Here is a 20345-nt window from a genome sequence, read left to right on the forward strand (position 1 = left end):
AGGAAGGCAGTGTGCCATAGAAAGGTTTAACCACACCGCGTGCTCTGATCGGCCTCATGTCCAGACCTCCTGGAGAAGTCATCTGACTGCACTGATTACTATTATGCTGAAAGCTTGAACTTGCTCACTGTTGTTACCAAAACCAATAAGCTGACATTACTATTGGAGCCTCTGGCTCACTCTAGGGTTAGGCAACATTAAGTACTATGCAACCCCATATACAGCCACATGTATAGGCTGTTCTGTAGCACTTTCACCTTCAGCCCAAGCTGTGGCAAGTCAGAGATGGCATGAAATCTACTCTGATTGGAACTTCTCTTCTAAGAAAAATCTCCACCAAAACAAAACACAAAAACAACAACAAAAAAAAACAAGTCAGGTGATTTTTTTTTAAATTTCACTGGCAGAAATACTGTGCTTTGAGGAAACATGGCAATAAAAAGCTTTCCTTCTCCATGGTTACCTAACAGCAGATAAAGCTCAGTCACACATCCTTTAACTCTTTGAGCCAAATTTAAGAGATTGGAAGAACCACAAGCTGTTAAGACAACTTTGAAGACAGAATGCCATCTCATGTAAAGTTATTTTTCCTGCCTATGTGAAACTATTCGGGCCTATTCCTCTTCCACTATGGAAGGCTGCCAGTGACTTTAGTGGTGCAACGGTGGATCATTTCTTCTTATGTGATACGTGAGTTTCTCATTATTCCAGATTTTCATCAGTGTGATTACTGGTAAGAACTGCAAGAAGACATACATGGAAAGAATCTGTTTATAAGTTTGAGAAAACAAATATGATCTTACCTTTGGATCATTTTCAAGCAAGCATGCTAATCTTTTTAAGTTTAATTGATCATAGTTCACTCTGTAGTATCCACTTAAATTTACATTTAGCAGGATCCAGTCATATTCTGACTCTGATACTTGCATTTCAGGAAACATTTCTGTAAAGTGACATTAAAATGTATCATTTTATTTCCTGTGCACTGCTAAATTCTCTTGCATTTATAAACACTGGACTCGATGCTCCTCTGAGATCCGAGCCACACGTTTGAGGTTGGACTCAGAGAGAATCCCCCAAAAGCTGGGTGCGTTTGTGATCTCTGCTCTGCACAGCAGAAGATCTTCAACAAGCAACTGACCCCTCAGGTACTGAGCACCTTGAGATGGCAAAGGGGAGGCTGAAGACCCACTTTGCTCCTACCCATTAGCTCATAGGCAGCTGAGAGAGTTCAGAAAGGTTACCCAAGAATAAACAGTCTGGATGAGGGGCAATACCCTCACATGCCTGCTGCAGGGCATGCACCCCCAGCATGCCTGCTGCTCCCAGTGCTGCTCCAAAACACAACTCTCAGTACCTTACGGAAGAACTGACTGCCTACCAGTATTCACATAAACACAGATCAAGGAAAGCAAAACATCTAAATTTATGCAAGAAACAAGTAATCAAAAATTTTATTTTAAATAAACATCCCGTAGTCCTTTTGAATTACATCACTCACTAAAGGCCTCCTTCTGCAGTCCCATTTCATCTCACTACTACCTACTTTATGTGTGCTTGTCTGATTACTTGCTCCTCATAGCCTACAGTACATCTGAAGGAGCCAGTGCAGCCTTGAAGACTCTAAGATGCTTCATCAGAAGAGGATTCAAATGCTGCTTTAACTGGCTATGATCATCCTTATTTAAGAAGGCGGTAAACTCTCTTAAGATAATAAATCAGTAGTGGTGAGTAGTCTAGAGCCAGCACTGCTCCACTCTGAACAGAAGACTGAGACTTCAATGTGTTTTGACAGAGCTAGTAGAAGTACTACAGGGATCATCCTCAGTCATCTTCACAGGGAAAAGAGGCACATGACAGATACTGGCTTAACCATTTAAAAACAGTATGGGTGGCTAGAATATGGCACTAGCAGTACTTCCTCTGTAATAGCATATTGGTCCAATGCTCTGCTCATCATCAAGAGCACTTACAGATCCAGCTAAAATAATAAAACTATGCTCCTCCACTCCCCAGGCTGAGTGAAACATGTTTTATCATAACAGCACCCTTTTCCTAGTGTGTCTTTTTTTGCTGCGCAGACATGTATCACTCAGGGACAGTGACCAACACAACTGTATGGGCAGAGGCTAAGTATGCAGACATTGCCTGAGGAGCCCTAAACCAACAGGACAGGCTTTTAACACTGTGCAGTGCAGTGCTGAATGAACACATTTGGCTACTGGTAGCAGCCCAGCTTGTCGCTTGGAGTTTAATTTAACCTGTTCAGAAGTAAGATAAATTAGCTCCTGCAGAGCTCTTTGCAGCAAAAATACACATACACGGAATCGCTTTTGAGATGTTTCCTCATTATGTATTGTTATACCACTGCATCAACTATTCCAAAATTCAAGTTAAAATGTGCTTTGTACCAAATCCCTCATTTTCATTTACCAAAACCATTCTCATTAATACCTCTGAATGACTACATTAACAATTCTCCATTAATTAACAATTAACAACAATTAACAATTAACATTAACAATTCTCCATTAATTCTACATTAACAATTCTGTAACAGAAGCCATCTCAACCTCACAGGAACAAAATGGTAACTGAATTTAAAATTACCCTTAACATTTCTACCTTTGTAAGAAACCATTTGGTTTATTTATGCATCAAAAAGGAAATTATTTTTTTTTTTTAAATCTTAAAACGTGAATACAAATTCCTTGACTGAATAGTATCTGGTAAGTTTGATACATGGTTTTCAAATACAAGTGGAATGTGCTTTAATCCTGAATTTCTACTTTATCATAGTTCCTTCAGGCAGATGCAAGATGATGGGTTTTTTTCATAATTTCTGTAGCTCTTAAGTCACATGATGGGTGAGGAAATGGAACTGTTACCACTTCAGTAATAAAAAATTAGCTTTCCAAGCAACCGCTGCCTAACAATTCTTTTCTGCAAATTTTCTGATTTTTCACCTTAGCAATCATTGGTTTCTTTAACTTTAAATCTAAAGCATTCAGAGGAATAAACATCCACTGTTTGCTTATTTACTTGTCCATATACTGTGAAATGGTCACTCAAGCTATCTTATTGCCTCAAAAAGAGGCAAAGTAGCTTTTAACCACTGTTAACAGAGGGTGGAGAGCTGGGACATGCATACAACATATTGTAGTTTTGCTCTTAAGCATTCCACAAACACATCAGTCTCTACATCTCCTTGTAACAGATTCAAAACCTTATGGAGTTCAGGGCTGACTTGCGAAAGAAAAATAATTACCCCATTCTAATGATTACATTTCTTCTTTCTCAAAAAATATAACTGTTTATTGGAAAGCACTGAGATGAGAAAGAACTGAATTTTTTATTTGCTTGGAGATGCCCCTAAACTCATTGTTCTATTATAAGCCTTTAAAACTTTTTAAAATTCTGCCCTTTCGGTAAGAGTATTTTTGCATTTAATTTGCATAAACAAGTTAAATCACATGGTGTTGAAAATACTAATTTTCTGTTTTTACAGATATCCATGTGTGACAATGTTGGGTCACTTCACACAGCTGGTTTTAATCTTTCTCAGTCTTCATATCTACTACTTGAGCTTGATCATCTTCTGATACATCACAGCTGAGATCCTACCTACACTCAGAAGCTGTCATTAACACCAATGGGATCTGCTGGGGTAAGCATAGTACAGAAGCATAAAGAGCTAGGAGTTTGTATTTGTGTACAAAATGACAAAATCAAAATTATTGTGGAAATCTCTATTCATAATATGCGTTCTACCATATTGTTAAAAAAATACGCTGAAGTTTGATGCAACACAGAAAAACCCAATCTATTAACCTATTTGAAAATCTATTGCTATTGTAACATAAAATTAGCACAATAGATAAACACAGACATTTCTGTAATACAGTTTTATCTCCCTATTCAATTCAAATTCTGTTTATAGAAGTATTAGGTGTGTTTTTATCAGCTGGTTTTAGCATGTGTGAACAAATACATTACTTACTGCTGCTTTTATCTAGCCACATTAAGGGTTGTGATGATCCATTTCTCATCCAAGAAATAGGAATAATCCATGTGTTACTTAACAAAAAAGGAGATAATACAATTAGTTCTTATGCTTAAAAAAAACCTTCTCAGATGATGCTAAACTAGATTGCAGATGAGTTCCTTCTTACAAGAATCACCATCTATCTTCTCTCCTCTCTGATACACAAAACCTCATCAGATGGTGGTACTTTTGCTGTACCAGCACTTAGGTTCAGCAAACATAAGGGAGATTTAGCATGGATTTAAATAGGCACTCATATCTAGACTACTGTTCGATGCTAGGTATTTGAATACCACTGTATCTCTGTATTCTGGCTTTCCTTCTTCAGGCAATAATTTTATTCTCCTCACTTATTACACTTCACCCTATTTCTGGAGAATGTTCCGAAGGGTATCTACTAAAAAAGGCTCCAGGCAAGCAATACAACTGTAATTCTGACAACTGCAATTTCCTTTCTGAGGGAATGTAAACCTCCCGGCGAAAACAGATGAAAGCTTACAAACCCCTGAAGTTGCTCACGAAAATGAAAAATTCTGTAATATTTGTCCTGGATTTGCTTAAATTCACATGCTATTGCCTCTTGCTGGAACTACAGTAAAGGACTTAACATTTGTAACTTGAAACTCCTTATCTGAGCTAACCGAAGACACTGAATGGACTAATCCTCTGTGCTTCCTGGAGCTTGGAAGCAAAGGAAACTCTGTGGTTCTCGTGAAAGTTTCTCTTTTGGCTGTTTGTATGACCAGCAATAGCATCCAGGGAAAAATTGCTTTGGGCTTTGCCCTGCTTTATACTTTTTCCCCAGGTGAGAACTCATCCCATGGGCCCTGTCCATGCATCCCAACACTCATGATAGCTGCTGAATTTCATGAAATTTCAAACTCTAGCCATACGTTTCCAAAGTGGGTGACCAAAGGCAGCTCCTTCTATCATTGTTTTTAGGCATCTAAATAAGTAGCACAACTTGCAAAAGCACCAGGGACTCGGCAGTGCTCACTGACAGGAACTTTTTGCTGCATGTCAGGTACTCAGCATTTTCTGAGAAAGGGGTCATTTATACAGGTACTTAAATGCAACCCTTTGCCCTTGCTAAGCAGAAGAGTCTGAGAATATGTGCACTGGAAAGAAGCTACAGCATGGTTCATCCAGTCCGTACAACTGAGGGATGAGGAAAGCAGAAATTTCCAGGCAAAACTCCTGCCCTGCAACCTATTCATGGCCTGTGTCTGTCCTTACAAAGCCATTATTTGGCTGGAAAAGTCACTACTCCAGAGGAAAGCAACCTTTTGGCAAAATAGGTGGCTTGCAGAACTATCACAAACTCTAGTCTCAAACAGATTTTACTTGACAGCTCATGACATGAAAAAACATAAATTAAAAAAATCAGATGCTCAAAACATAATGTCCTAACTGAAGAGTTTCCTGAAAAAAAAATGGTATAAACATATAATAAAAACACAAGCTAATCATACTTGTAAGAATCAGTATTGTTTTCATTCTTTTTATTAAGAAATTGTTCCTGACTGATTGTGCCAGTGGTTAGATTTAATGTTAAAACTGGAAACCCATTTTGGCATGTCCAGGAATCCATTATTTGTTTTACAGATGCTGGCAACTGAACTTCATCCTGTGCATCTACAACCTGCAAGAGAAACAGGAATTATAATTATTTATGATAAACAGGTACTTACTGATATTTCTTCAGCAACACTCTAGGGGTCGTTCTAACATGTTAGAGAATGCAACTGCTTTGAAGCAGTTTGCTTGTCTGACTCACGCAAAAAATCTATGTAACAAAGTGAAAAGGACATTATTGGCATTATTACAAAGACAGCATAAGCCTTTTTAGGAATTACGAAATATTGAGATCACATTTCTCATTCTTTTAACCTGACTGCTAACCTTTCTCTTTTTAGTGTTAATATACTTACACCTCTGTATGGCTATGACAGACTTAATTTGCTAATTTCACTCAAATAAAGCTGCCATAACACAAAGATTTTTAAGTGACTACCTAATGAACAAACTGAAGAGTAAAGACAAATTGAAAAAGACACTAAGCTCGAGTCCCAGCTAGTGTGAACTGGTACGGTCTCTGTTGGCTTGAAAGATGTGACAGCCTTGCATATCTGAAACTGTGGCACTCTTGTTCTTAGCCTAAGTCTGCAACACAATGGAAGCCTTCTTTAGAGGAACAGGAAAGTGGAATTTTTAAAAATAAACCTATTATTGGTACCCGTTTTCTTATTCAGATTTCTGCCAAAACCAGCAAAGGGTGAAATGCTGAGCTACTGACCTGGGTATAGACTTTGCTGGATCTGTGACGTATCAGCATCTTGGATCGTCAAGCCCAGAGCATCACACACACTGATCTGGCAAAACTTAAGCTCCAGAAGAATAGGCTATGCAATTTCATGTGGGCTTAGGCAGTCTCCAGGAAACCCAAAACTCCACCAGGCCCTGATTTCCCATCTCATCTCTCTATTCCTTGTACTTAGCTCCACTGATCATAGGTGCAGTAAAGCAGCCAAATAAACACTTGTGAAGACATTAGCCGAAAAAGCCAGCAAAGCAAATTTTATGCAAGGGCAAGACTGCACTAAGGATAGGCAAATTCCAGTGCAGTCTTCTACAAACAGTATAGACCCTAAATTTGGACTGTGCCAAACACCAGAGCAAGAATACTAGAGATAAAATGAGTACCATCTGTATGTGGGTCCAGAGATCATCTTGGTTAGCATTTGAGAAGGAAAATTCTTTCAGATACGACTGTACAGAAACAAACAGAAACATCAGAATTCATGATGGTTCAGTGAAAAACATCAGCAAGACAAACAATAATTTGTGCAATTGTAATCTTCCAGCTTACAAATCAAGATGAAGATGTTAGTTTTTCAAACTTACAGTGAGTGCTCTGATAAACAACTTCTCAGTCAGGAAACCAGAAAGCATCCAGGTTATAGAAGCCCCCTGGAGTACAAAAAAAGCTATGAGAAAACATGAATTATTATTGCAATTATTATTGCAGTATTTTTTTAAACTATATTCCAGAGAAGTTAGTCAGGCTATGCTTCATATTTCACAGAAGCTAAAAACGTTTTCACCATTTCTCTCATAGCTAAATAGATTTGCAATGTCCAATATATTTGTGCGTGCAGCAGAAACAAATATTGAATGACAAAACTATCTACAAAAACCACTGTAATTCAACACAATATTCTACTGCTCCTCTTCAGCCTCGTTAGTTTAACCCACCATTAGTTTAGAATATACAAGAAACGGGAAGAATTTTATATTTTTTAACCTTGTTGTACGTGATGCTGTCAAACAGAGACATTAGAGAAAATGATCCCTTGATCTTGTCTTCACTCTCGGACAGTGATCGAACTCCTATTTCATTGTCTTCCATTAAGACAGGTTGTACAACATGATCATAAAAGATTTTATCCTGCAAGAAAAAGACAAATCTAAGTGAGCTGAAGAGAAAATACTTATTCTCAGGAGAGAACGTAATTATGGGATTAGCACCAATAGAAATAGTCTGTCATTAAACAAGGAACGGTCCTTTTCCCCCTCTCTAACTTCCCCATGAACTAAAAGGGACCTTACAGCCGATCCTAACATTTTCTACATGCAACACTACTAATCAGGGCAGGGAAAATTTTACATCTGAGAAGACTGTGGGCTTGGTCCTGACAAAGACGATTACAGGGTAATCCTCAGGGAAAAATAAGTCAACTACATTAAACAGCAAATGAACAAATACTGAACACTGAAAACTCGTATCTCATTTACATCTGTATGTCACTAATATGGCAGCATTTTCTTCCTAAATTCTCTGTTTCTCCTGCTGCAATCCTGAGTAATAACCTAAAAACTAAGCTACTAAGGGTAGCAAGGCTTAACTATGTGGCATTTCTGCTGTCACCCGGTGAGAAATATGGAGGGAAAACAGCTCCTTTGGTGCAAATCAGTGAAGTTCCCTTTTTATCAAATGATGATTCATTTCCCCAGCTGAGTACCTCTCCTAAGACTAGGTGGAAAATGACATAATTACAAAGGCAAAGAAAAAACCCCAAATTTTTTAAAACACTGCAGGCCACTTTGAGCACTTCTACTTCTCAAGGAGAACAACACAGGCTTCCAATTAATGGTATCGAATTTGCTGACCAATTTTTCTCTTTGTAAACGGCCAGTAAATTTAATTTTCAGGGTTCATTTTGTAATTGGGTGGTGATTGGTGGCACAAAGTCTAGTTGGAGGCCAGTAACTAACAGTGTACCCCAGGGGCAAATATTGGGTCTGGTCCTGTTCAACATCTTCATTAGTGATCTGGATGCTGGGGCAGAGTATACCCTGAGCAACTTTGCAGATGACACAAAATTGGGAGGAGTGGCTGATACACCAGAGGGTTTTGCTGCCAACCAGAGGGACCTGGACAGGCTGGAGAAGTGAACTGACAGGAACCTCATGAGGTTCAACAAGGGGGCTTATAAGAAAGACGGGGACAAACTTTTTAGCAGTTGCAACAGGACAAGGGGTAACGGTTTTAAACTAAAAGAGGGTAGATTTAGCCTAAATATAAGGAAGAAATTGTTTACAACGAGTGTGGTGAAACACTGGCACGGGTTGCCCAGAGAGGTGGTAGATGCCCCGTCCCTGGAGACATTTAAGGTCAGGTTGGACGGGGCTCTGAGCAACCTGATCTACTTGAAGATGTCCCTGCCTATGCCACGGGGGTTGGACTAGATGACCTTTAGGGGTCCCTTCCAATCCAAACTATTCCATGATTCTGTAAGCGCAAAGAATTCCTGCATCTGGGGAAGAACAACCCCAGGGCCCAGAATATGCTGGGGGCCACACAGCTGGAAAGCAGTTTTGTGAAAAAGGACCTGGGGACACGAAGGACACCAGTTGAACATAACCCAGCAATGTGTCCTTGCAGCAAATAAGGCTAACAGTATCTAGGTCTGCATTAGGAGTATTGCCAGCAGGCTGAGGGAGGTGATCCTTCCCTTCTACTCAGCACTAGTGAGGCCACACCTGGAGTGTGGGGTCCAGTGCTGGGGTCCCCAGTAGAGAAAAGATCAGAGCTACTGGACATAGCCCAGTGAAGGACCACGAAGATGATAAAGGAACTGGAGCATCGCACACATGAAGAAAGGCTGAGAGAACAGGGACTGTTCAGCCTGGAGAAGAGCAGGCTCAGGGGTGGGATCTCATCAAGGTATATAAATATCTCAAGGGAGGGTGCAAAGAGGATGGAGCCAGGCTCTTTTCAGTGGCGCCCAGTGACAGGTCCAGAGACAATGGGCACACACTGAAACACAGGAGGTTGCCTCTGAACATCAGGAAACACTTTGTCACTGTGAGGGTGACCGAGCACTGGCATAGGTTGCCCAGGGAGGTTGTGAAGTTTCCTTGCTTGGAGATGTTCAAAAGCCATCTGGACAGGGTCATGGGCAACTCATTTATGTGTCCCCGCTTGAGCAGGGGGATTGGACCAGATGATCTCCAGTGGTCACTTCTAACCTCAGCTAGTCTGTGATTCTGTGAATGTGTATGGCCCATAAAACTGCACTGTATTCTTGCACCTGTGTAATTTACTCTAGATTTCCAAGGCAAATCACACAGCTGTAATTTATCAGATGGAATTACTGCTCAGTATTAAAATTTACTTTATGGACATAAATAAAATGGCAATTGTTGATTTTTAGAAAGACAAACTTCTAAATGAAAAGATTAAAATTAAAAAGGAGACAAAGACTTTTTTCCAATTTAAAATTTGGTGGCCTTTATACTTTTCAATGATATTAAAATGCTGCTTTACAGAGAATGAAGTGAGCTGTTGTTGAAGTTCAAAGCAGGGGGTCCTTCTGACAGACTTTGTTTGACATGCCTGTATTGGTTTCCAATTAAGCATGTAATTAAGTACTTTGGTGAATTCGAGAAGGAAAGTGACAAATGGTATTTCATCTGACCCAAGTAAAATGCAGACTGGATTGACTGCAGTCTTGGGCCTGCCCAGACTAAAGGCTTCTCCTTTCTTCAGAAGCCGAGGACACTGTGCACAGATATTTGTGATTGCACAGGCGAGTGCATCTCATCTCATGGCTACAATTAGCAGCACCTATCCTCCTGTCTCAGAGTTTAATGATGGATGGAGTTTTCTAATACACTGTGGGATTTATGCTTATTCCCATTTGGGTCAAACGGGAAGGGGTTTTACCCTGCTGTCGGATTAGCTATGTGCATTATATTTGCCTTATCCTCAAGCAGACATCCATGGACCCAGTGGGGTAAACAGACTCAAAATGTCCCAACTTACTGCTCAGTAAAGGTACCCGGCTATGGGGTGCTTGGAAAAGAGCTTGGACAGGCAGCGAGGCAAACATCAGCTACAGAACCCAGGAGAGAAAGCTGCGTTTGTTAAATGACAGATCTAGGGCAAAACACCAACTCCTTCTCGGTGCAGAATCACAGCTGTCCAGCCGTCCTCTGCGCCAGCTGCAGAAGAGCTGGGTTTGATGACAGCCCCCAGCAGATGGAAACCTTCCAGGGAAGAATCAAGACCTGCTGGTCTTTCCCAGGGAAGTTACTAATGCCATGGCTTGATTAAATCCTATCTCCTGCACTTTCCTTGTCTTCCTTTGCTACTTTAGCTTACTTACTTCAGTAAGCGTTAGTACTTACAAGTGAAAGCTTGGGTTCAACAAAGGTAGCTCCCAGGTACTCAAAGTAAGATGCCAGTCCCTCATTAAGCCACAGATCATTCCACCAGTTCATTGTAACCAGATTTCCAAACCACTTAAATAGAAAGAAAAAATGTCTCAACATCTCTTTGGACTGCCATTTTCATTTTTGCATTTCAACACACATACCTATGCTGAAATAACTTTATTTAATGTGTACATGTCAATGAATAAAATGCTATATATTCCTTCAGATAGTGAAAATTCAGTAGAAAAAGATGCATCTTGGAAAAAGTCAGAGGTTCAAGGCAGTTATTGTTTAATTATTTCACCTACAGTTTCATACCATGAGTATGGATGTCAGTGCTTTATGTCATTCTTTTACTCTATTCAATTTTAAACACTTCCCAATAAAATTTGAAGATCTAAAAGATCAGGCTATGATTAAAAGTAGGGCATTTATCAAACAATTACAAAAACATTTTTACATGTTCTTAACAGAAGGAAATTGTCAGGGGGATGATAAACAGAACTGGGGAAATAACCATTTCCAAAATCAGCAAATCCCTACCCTGGCAAGCAATAAAACTTCCACAACAGCTGCTACATACTCATATTTGGCAGTTGACATTTAACAAAAAACTGATCACTTGTGGATTTCTATTTTATTTGTTAATTCTTAAAAACTTGAACTACAACTTTTTTTAAAATAAAGTTTAATAAAGTACTGACATTTGTTTTATTGGCCTGCAATAAAAACACTCTGCTCATCTGAAGGTCTGAAAAGTTACAGACCTTGTCAGAAGGGCATACAAGTGCACTAGCCAAGTTAAACTCTTTCGCTGATTTTATTGACTAAGTGCAAACATTTGTTGCTCTGGCAGACAACAGTAAATTAAACATAGTCAATAAAAAAGTGAAACTGCATTATCATTCCAAACCAAGTAAGAAAATTTTTTAAGATCTCTATGAAAACTGGACAACAGTCCAGCTACAGTGTAAAATGTATTCATGTTAATTTTGTTCTATCATACCACAGGCTGTTTCTTACAGAAAAACAAATACCTTTTGCAATATGTACATGCACTCCCACTACAAAATAATACTTATGAAGTCCATTAATTCTCCCACCGAAGTACTAAGTATACTGCATATAGAGAGAACTGTGTCATCCCTACATCCCTACACTATTTTCTAGTATGGCATTAAGGTACTGTGTAAGAGAAAAAAATAAGTAGCCCATAAACAGTTTTTTATCAATAAGTCCTGTGTAGTCAGTATGCAGTCTGTAATATGGCGGAATCTGCTTTTAATATTGATTTATCAGCTGAACATATGATCAAATAGTCTTTCAGTCCTCTAGTGCTCACATCCCCTACTGTCAAGTTACTGTTTTTCTTCTACTAATCAGTGACTGCATCATCAGCAATTGGAAGGAAACAACTTCATAGACAAATAAATGTACAGAATTTTTTACCACATGCCTGGTGTCCTAGCTCATGTGACACAATTATGGCAATCATTGCCTTTCTGCTTGTTAATTTATCACTTGGGAGGTACATCAATGATGATTCTTGGAAAGTCATTAGCCCCCAGTTTTCCATAGCACCTGCTCCAAAATCAGGCAGTGCAACCAGATCTAAATTGATTCAAACAGAGAAAAAAAAAGTGGATCATCTTTAAAATTTTCAGAAGTAAAATTCTCACATGATTTTAATGCTCACACTGGTTCAGTGTGCAATTAAAGGATACCACATTTTAGTGGTTCTTTACTGTATTATGGCAACAGTCTTGCAAATGGTCCATGAAATTTCTTCTCATTATACTTTTCCTCTATAATTGCCACTCTTTCAGGGAGCCACGTAATAAATTCCCATGAAGCCCAGATCTGCACTGTATCTTGTACATACAAATGTTTTGAACAAAAATGAAGGTTGTATTCTACCAATGCTAGGAGAGAATATATTCACTTCTGGCTCTCAGAAATCTTTCTCTGCATGAGTTTCTAGTGTGTTTGGTCATAGTTGATCATACTCACCTCTTTCTTCAGCCTAGCAATTGATAAAAAAAAAATCTTGCTCTTTCAGCTCTGTGAGTAGAGGGATCCTTTCCACTCTTATCTGAAAGGAGCCTTAGAAACATCATCTCTTTGTTTCCACAGCAGGGCTGTTACCTCTATACTCCCCTTCTGCCTTACGCACAGGGAGCAGTTTTCCAGTTCAAATGTGAGAGTTGGATGAAACAGAGATGGGCCTTGGATGAACATCAAGGATCTCAAAGAAAGATACACCGTTTAAACTCAGCAGCAAAGAGCAAAGAGCAACAGAGCATTTTGGAAGCAGACACAAGCTTGTATCCCAAACCAGCTGACCGTGAGCCAGTTCCAGTCCAAAAGCAACGCAGTTAACGTAAGTGTGGTGCTGAACCCCAGCAAAGCTAGACTGCATCTCAGCGGGGCTTATTGCCTCAGGCTTACAGCAAAAGTATTTAACTTTGGTGAGGCAGCCCTCATCTAGCCAGCCTGGGGGAAGAGAGCTCACTTAAAACTGCGTTAAGATCAGGTGAAGACAAACCTTTAAATACCTCTAATTTTAAATGTGTTTATTCTTAATTTCACATTTTGAGTTCAGAATAGAAATCTCTAGCATTTAAAAGGAGCTGTTCTTGGTTGATCTAATCCTATTGATTTTTAAGCAAAATATCAAAGAAAGTCAGTGGGAAATGCAGTTGGTATTGCATGACATTGCAGTGGGGATTGTAATGGTATTACAGCATTCTGTGAAACTGAAATCTTACCTAACAGGAAGCCCGAGATACCGTTCTTCTACTTCAATTTTGTAGCATTTTTATACTTATGAATTAACGTATTGACATTGCTGCTAAACAGAACACAAGCATGAAACAGAACTGTCTACAGCCCTTGAGTAGCTTTTATGATTACTAAGATAACAAAATTTAAAAAGTGACAACTGCATATATTACATTTTCCATAAGAAGCGTAATGTTATTCTAAATACACTGGGAGATAACACATTTACACAGATGAAAATTTATTTCTTTCAAGTGCCGAAATACAGATTTGACAAATCAACAAATTATCTAGTCAAAAAAGAGGGAAATTCTTCCTCCACAATCCTGCAATCTGCTAAGATCATGGGCAGGTCAAAACTTGTTTTAAGTAAGAACTGCCTTCTATGCTCTCGATATTCTACCAATTTCTATAAAAGAGCACATTCCCCCATAACGTTAATGCTGAAGCCCTTGGGAATCCAAGTACAAGTAGCAGACAAACTGTACAGTGAACCATATGCTGGCACCCTTTTTTGACTAAAGCTTGACTTAGCTAACTTACCTGATGTCCATTTTAAGCCGAAGCAATGTTTTCCTGCAGGAATCGTTTTCTGAGGGGGGAATGTGCAGGAACACACAGCCAACTCACAGGTAAGATGGGGACATACTGAAGAACGCAAGGAATGCTTTGGGAAGACGTGGGTTATAGCAAGCATGGATTTACTAGGAGGACGTAGGGACTAACCTATACCAGGTCTGTGCATCCCAGAAATAGCCACGTGACTGAACAACTCCTTTCTATGCACTCTGTAGCCCCGTCTGCCCCTTCATGAGGAAATGATGCTTTAAGAGAATGAGTGTGATGTGAAGGTAAGAGTGCTGAGTTAGGGTTTAATAAGAGCCATGAGATGCAGAAAGGAGAATTCAGTGAGTTAAAGCTTTGGGGTTTTATTCCATGAATGTGGTAAGCTGGAAAAAGAGAATACTGCAAAAGAACCCATTGAACATGGTGCTCTCATTTATTAAAGGTAGCAAGTATAAGGCTTTATGCTTGAGTTTACTATTTATTTTGGAACAACTTGTTGATTTTCAACAAAAGAAGGAAAGTGAAACGACTGGTGCCAACACAGTATATTTTTTTACAACTTCCCTCAAGAGTGTTACACCATCAGCAGCCATTTCTGGTCCGTTTAAGAAAATAAGAAATCTCACCTGTCTTTGGCAGAGGGTAGCTGACGTTAAGTAAGTCTTCCAGAAATGAAAATATTGGGCCTGTGATATTTAAAGCATAGTCAACATACCCATTTTTAACTGCCTCTTTCCGAGCCCAAATACGTATCTGCAGTAAAACAAGGAGGTATTATTTTAGAAAACCCTCATATTTTCATTTGCTTTGCTTTTCTTCTGTGAATCATTGTTTGAAAATGCTGTCTGTCCACACCAGATCATCCAATGAAGCTTTTAATGAAAAAAATCCCAACCCAAGTCTTGCTGGACCTAACAAAATGTGGCACAGAGCCTAATCCTGCTAAAACCTAGAAGAGTTCCAGCACTTCAAAAGGGCCAAGACTTAAATCCAACTATACATTGCTGGAACAAACAGACTCCTGATCTTTCTTTTATTAAATAGGAAATGCTGTAAAACTATTTAGATCCACACATCTTAAGCCAATGTATTGCAGCCAGTGAGTCTGGGTGACAAACCTCCCTTCAGCCCACCACTCTTTTCCTGAAGAGAGAGAAATGGATGTTCAGAGAGCATTTGCTGTCCAAACATACACATCTCTCCTCTTGAAGTTTCTCAGAGGCTGAAACAAACTACTGGCCTCCCACTGCTGCTAAAAAGAGCAGATGACATCTGAGCAGATGACATCTGTACCTCTGAGTAACGGCGACGGCAGCAGCAAGCGAAGCTTTCCCCTCCCACGCCCATTTGCTGTGTCATGGTACTGAAGAGGGCAGCTGCTTGCCCAAGGTGATGGAGTAGACTGAGGAAAGTTTTATGTCTCCATCATGTATCTCTGGATGCAAGACCCCCCCCAGGTGCCTTGCAGCTCAAAATCCCCTCATTTCTTGCATCTCACAAGAAGCTGCACAGCCAAACCCTAATAGCACAGTTGGGGACGCATTAGGATTTAATTTAAAAGGGAAAAAATAAAGCATATTCAGTCAACAGAACATCCTCAGCCTCTGAGCCCCTCTTTTCAGCTGAGGCTTCAGAGGACATTCAAAGATCGGATCACTTCATTTTGCAAAACCTAACATAATGGGCAGACTTAAAATCCTAATCCTAGTATGAGCTTTGAGTTATAATACCAGTGTTTCGGGTTGTAAATTACTTACTAGAAATGACAAAACAGACACAACAAACATGCTCTCATAAATACTGTGGAGGCACAAATTGAGCATCTCTGCCTGAAACCAAGGGGCGAAATACTCTCGCCTGTGTATCTCACAGAAGATGGGTGGTGGTGCCTCTTCCCTCTGAAAAACCCTAGTTTGAATGCTTTGCTTTGCTGATTCCTGTCAGTACACATCAGCCCAAGAAAAAGGCACCACAGGCAGAGCCGTAAGCATCCAACATGTCTTATACAGGGTATATATGCAGGTATGACATAGCAAGTCCAATTTTTACTTTAAAAAGTGCTTCCTAGGTCACCTCTGCACTGTACTCTCACCTTGTCCCACCTTTGCCCAGTAGGACGACAGCAAGCTAACCATGAAGCTAACATGGTGCTCTCATTTATTAAAGGTAGCAAGTATAAGGCTTTGTGCTTGAATTTACTATTTATTTTGGAACAATTTGTTGATTTTCAACAAAAGAAGGAAAGTGAAACGACTGGTGCCAACAGAGTGTATTTTTTTACAGCTTCCCTCAAGAAGCTTTGCCCATTGTAGTGTAAGAACAAAACCGAATACTCACTGATGAAAAGGCTTCAAACACAAAACAGACACTTTTGGAGGCTAAAAAATGTGTCCACTGCAGAATAAAAGGTTAAAATACTAGTATACAAAATGCTTGGAGCACAGTATTGCACCTTCTGATGTCATGACGCTGCTCCTCAAAGGGCCTTGAAGAACAAGGCACTGAACTTCAGTGGTTTGTCACAGCAGTGGAATTTTTTCCAACTAAGAGAGCTAAGAAGATAAGAAGATCCTGAATTATGACCAGCACTTTCTGCAGAGCAGCTGCCTCTAAAGTTTTAACATACAGAGCCCATACCTACTTGTGGAATTGTATGAAATGATCAGGACAGGACAATAAACTAATTGTCCTAAAGGAAAGCTTTCTGCCGAAATATCTGCAGGATAAATGTTAGCAGTTTTGCCACATAAGCAAATAGTTTTGGAATGAAAAGCACAGTTAATGTCTGTGATATCTTCTGAAGCACATGATGCACCTTGGAGCCAAATTCTGTTGTAAACTGCTATAATGTGTTATGCAGCCTCATATTTACCTCATTTCCCCGCTCGGTTCTGGTGACATAATCAAAATCACAAATCACAAAAGCAGTCAAGTAAGTTGACATTTTCAGCGAAGTGTTAAATGTGGTAACAGTCCACAGGCTTCCATTTTCATCCTTCATTTCAGACACATCTAGAAAAAAACATCAAAGAAATATTCAAACCACTGCTCCTCCATAACAAACAAGGAATTTTGTGTTTTCTGCATGGTTTTTTACACCTCTCTAGATATGCTGGTTTTCTGCACTAACTTCATATGTTTCTGGTAGAAGGCAAGCAGCCAGACTCCTTGCTACTGCCACGTATCAGAGTCGCAACCTGCCATGCAAACACCAAAAATCCACTCTTGAGCGTCTTAACTGAAGTCTTGGAAGGATATCAAACTGCATCAGATTTAGGATGTGGACAAACTGTGGACAATTCATCCCATGCTGCATATCTCTGAAATGTGTGCTCTATTATGATTCAAATATAGGTCATGTGTGCCCAAGAATTATGAAATACTTAGTCAGACACCTTCCTTCTAAATAAGGGAGACATGGACAAGATCCTCGGGGGAAAAAAATGCTTCAAGCAACTCTCACAGAGATCCCATCTATTATAATTCCTAAGTTACTTAGCTTCCATGCAAATTGCATCAATCTTCCTTTTTATGGCTGAAAATTATTTAGGTGAAAAGTAAAGATTCAGTGGCACTGAATTGCAGAAAAAAGACATTAAGGAGGAGGCAAGAGATCCAACAGATTCCTGTAGGAATACTAATTTACAGAATTTGTTTGGAATCTTATATCCTACATGCATCCCACACGAGATCCCAGCAAGGGACAGGAGGAGCATCTCCAGAGCATTATAGTTCTCTCGTTCTTATTCTGCACATACGCAGAAAGCTATAGTGTCTCTGCCTGGTAAAACAATTCATTGTATGTTGTAAATAGATCTTAAAATTTACTTAGAATGAAAAGAATTGCTTAATAACACAATTACAGGCTTTGCATACTGGAGCTGCCATTTTGTTTTAAGCAGATGTCACGCAGTACGACAGACTGACTGACAGACACTGACTAAGCAGTCAGGACTCAGCCAGGAATCAAAACTGTGCAGCCTCCAGCAACCAGAGGAGAGAACATCGCAACTGACAAAACTATGGAATTATTGCCATCAGAGACATTAATTATGAATAACTGTCCCCAAATTTTTAAGTTCATAGGCACAGATTTTCTGGCATTTTCAAGGCATTAGCCACAGACAACAGAACACTGTTGATATAGTCTGTTCAGAAAAATTACACCCTTTTTAAAAGTAATTTAGGGGGAAAAAAAACCAAGTCTCCTTGTTGTTTACCTACCAATAGCAGGCATGTTGGAAAGAGCCACATAGCTTGGGTCATGGACAATTCTGATATTAAATGTGGCCTTCATGGCAGGTTCATCAAAACATGGATAAACTGTCCTGGCATACGTTGGTTCCAGTTGGGAGGCAATCAGCATACTGTATTAAAAATACAAGTTAAGATTAATCCAGCATGCTACAGATGACCAAAACCAATATATAGTGCATAAAAACACCAAATCAGAAAAATCAAGAAATTAATCACATAGATATGCAGATTTGGAAAAGGTTTGGTTATTATTTAAAGCCATGATTAAATCCCCATGCCCAACAGACTGTTCAGTTTGCACACCTCTAGAGAAAAGCAGTCTTTTTTAATTAGGTCTTTTTTTTTTCCCTCACAGGCCTTTTCCAGATATCATATTTTAAATATTTGAGCTTTTCCAGTTTGCTTATTAAGACAGAGTTGATTAAAGTTTTGCACACAGCAGGCCAGTGCTCAAAAGTGATACAATGCACAACTTTAATTTCGTAATTAGAACCTCTCTGCACACCTGCTTCTCTCTCTAATGCAAGCACTTTTAAACTGTACCTTTAAATAAAAAATTTTAATAACCGTTAGGTGACTGTGCATACATGCACTTGCACACTTCTGTCAAACCACATAGAGAAGAACTCCAGTGAAAGCAGCACCAGTGCTGCCCCAAGGCACTGGCAAGCCCTTCAAGAGGATTCTTTTCTACATTATGCTATGGAGCCTTGCCTCATTTAGGGCAGATCTCTGTGACACACTGGCTGAGACCAAAAGATAAATCCCATGGCCAAAGTTTCAAGAAAGAGCTGTACATCTGGGCTGTTCACGTCAGGACATCTTTACCGGGAATTAGAAAAATACACATGCAGTGGTTCTCAAAGCTCCCTACCTGTCAGCCAAGTAGTTGCCAGCAGCTGGGCATACAGGAATGGCAAGATCTCTTGTGTCAGTGACCTCGGAACTATCACAGGGCTAATACTTTTCAGCTGCAGTTGGGGTGTTCCCTAACAGTGTATTCACACTAGGTTCACACAGGCTTACGCTTAGCACAGAGAGGTCCCAAACGAGCCAGAGGCCATCAGGACAGTAACCATACATTAAATAACACTATGTAGCGAGTGAGATCTACCATACAAGCACCGCATGACAGCGCCTGATGGAGATCTGTAGCACTGAACCGTGTCCAAAACCTAAGATTGCATGTTTTAAGATTCCCTTTTCCTGGTACCTGAAATGAATGGTTTAGCTTTCCACCGATAATTTACATCACTTTGCAGAAGATGGACTGCATTGTGTGCAGTTCAACCCAAGGAACAGAGTCATTAGCTTCCTGCTTCCATTGACAAAACTCAGCGATGCTTTCCACCCAGCTCCCAAGGCCAGCCTTCCAGGAGTCCTTGTCTTTTTGAAAGATGTTTGGCTGTTGCTGTTTTAATAGCTGTGCTACCTAACCCTGCTCAAACCGATCTAATCAACCCAGTGCTGAAAGCATCAGCAACTCTTCTATACTATGTCACCCCAGCTGGTGCTGGGGAACTGAGTTAATGTCAACAGGACAACTGTGTAAAAGCACTGTACTCTCAAAACATGGTACATTTTGCATTTAACAGACGTATCTAGTGCTGTACCATAACACAACTTATGACATTTAAAAGAACCCATGCTGAACACATGTTGATGCACGGTGACTCTTGGGGCCACGACGTCTGTTTTGAAGTGAGGATTAGCTTGAGAGAGAGCAGCACAATGTATTTGACTTCCTGCCTGTCAGTGCAGGAAGATTTTCTTTATGGACCTGATTCACTGCAGAGACAAGTGTGTGCTGTGCCAGCCACCAGCTGCCTTGCTGAATGCAGCTGAAGCTCCACCTGAGACAGAAGTATCACCTCCCCCCCTCCTTTATCCTGTCCAATGACAGAAAGTGACTTAACCCTCTGCCAGGGTTGCACAGGAGCAGCAAAAGTGACAGAATCATAGAATCATAGAATCA

The 20345-nt window shown here is 39.9% G+C and overlaps 1 protein-coding gene across 1 annotated transcript; it reads right to left on the bottom strand.

Moving 5' to 3' along the window:
• Positions 1-803: 803 nt before the first annotated feature.
• On the bottom strand, positions 804-18480 carry LOC104079444 (aminopeptidase Q-like; the record flags this gene model as incomplete). Its single annotated transcript, XM_009581482.1, has 11 exons — positions 804-943; positions 4001-4077; positions 5518-5687; positions 6749-6814; positions 6950-7015; positions 7350-7493; positions 10739-10852; positions 12222-12376; positions 14740-14866; positions 16986-17125; positions 18338-18480. Coding segments are annotated over 11 exons (1342 nt in total), but the record flags the coding sequence as incomplete, so codon positions are not given.
• Between the last annotated feature and the right edge of the window lie 1865 nt (positions 18481-20345).

The sequence above is a fragment of the Fulmarus glacialis genome, unplaced genomic scaffold, assembly GCF_000690835.1.
Source record: "Fulmarus glacialis isolate BGI_N327 unplaced genomic scaffold, ASM69083v1 scaffold9077, whole genome shotgun sequence".
In the NCBI taxonomy this organism is placed as follows: Eukaryota; Metazoa; Chordata; class Aves; order Procellariiformes; family Procellariidae; genus Fulmarus; species Fulmarus glacialis.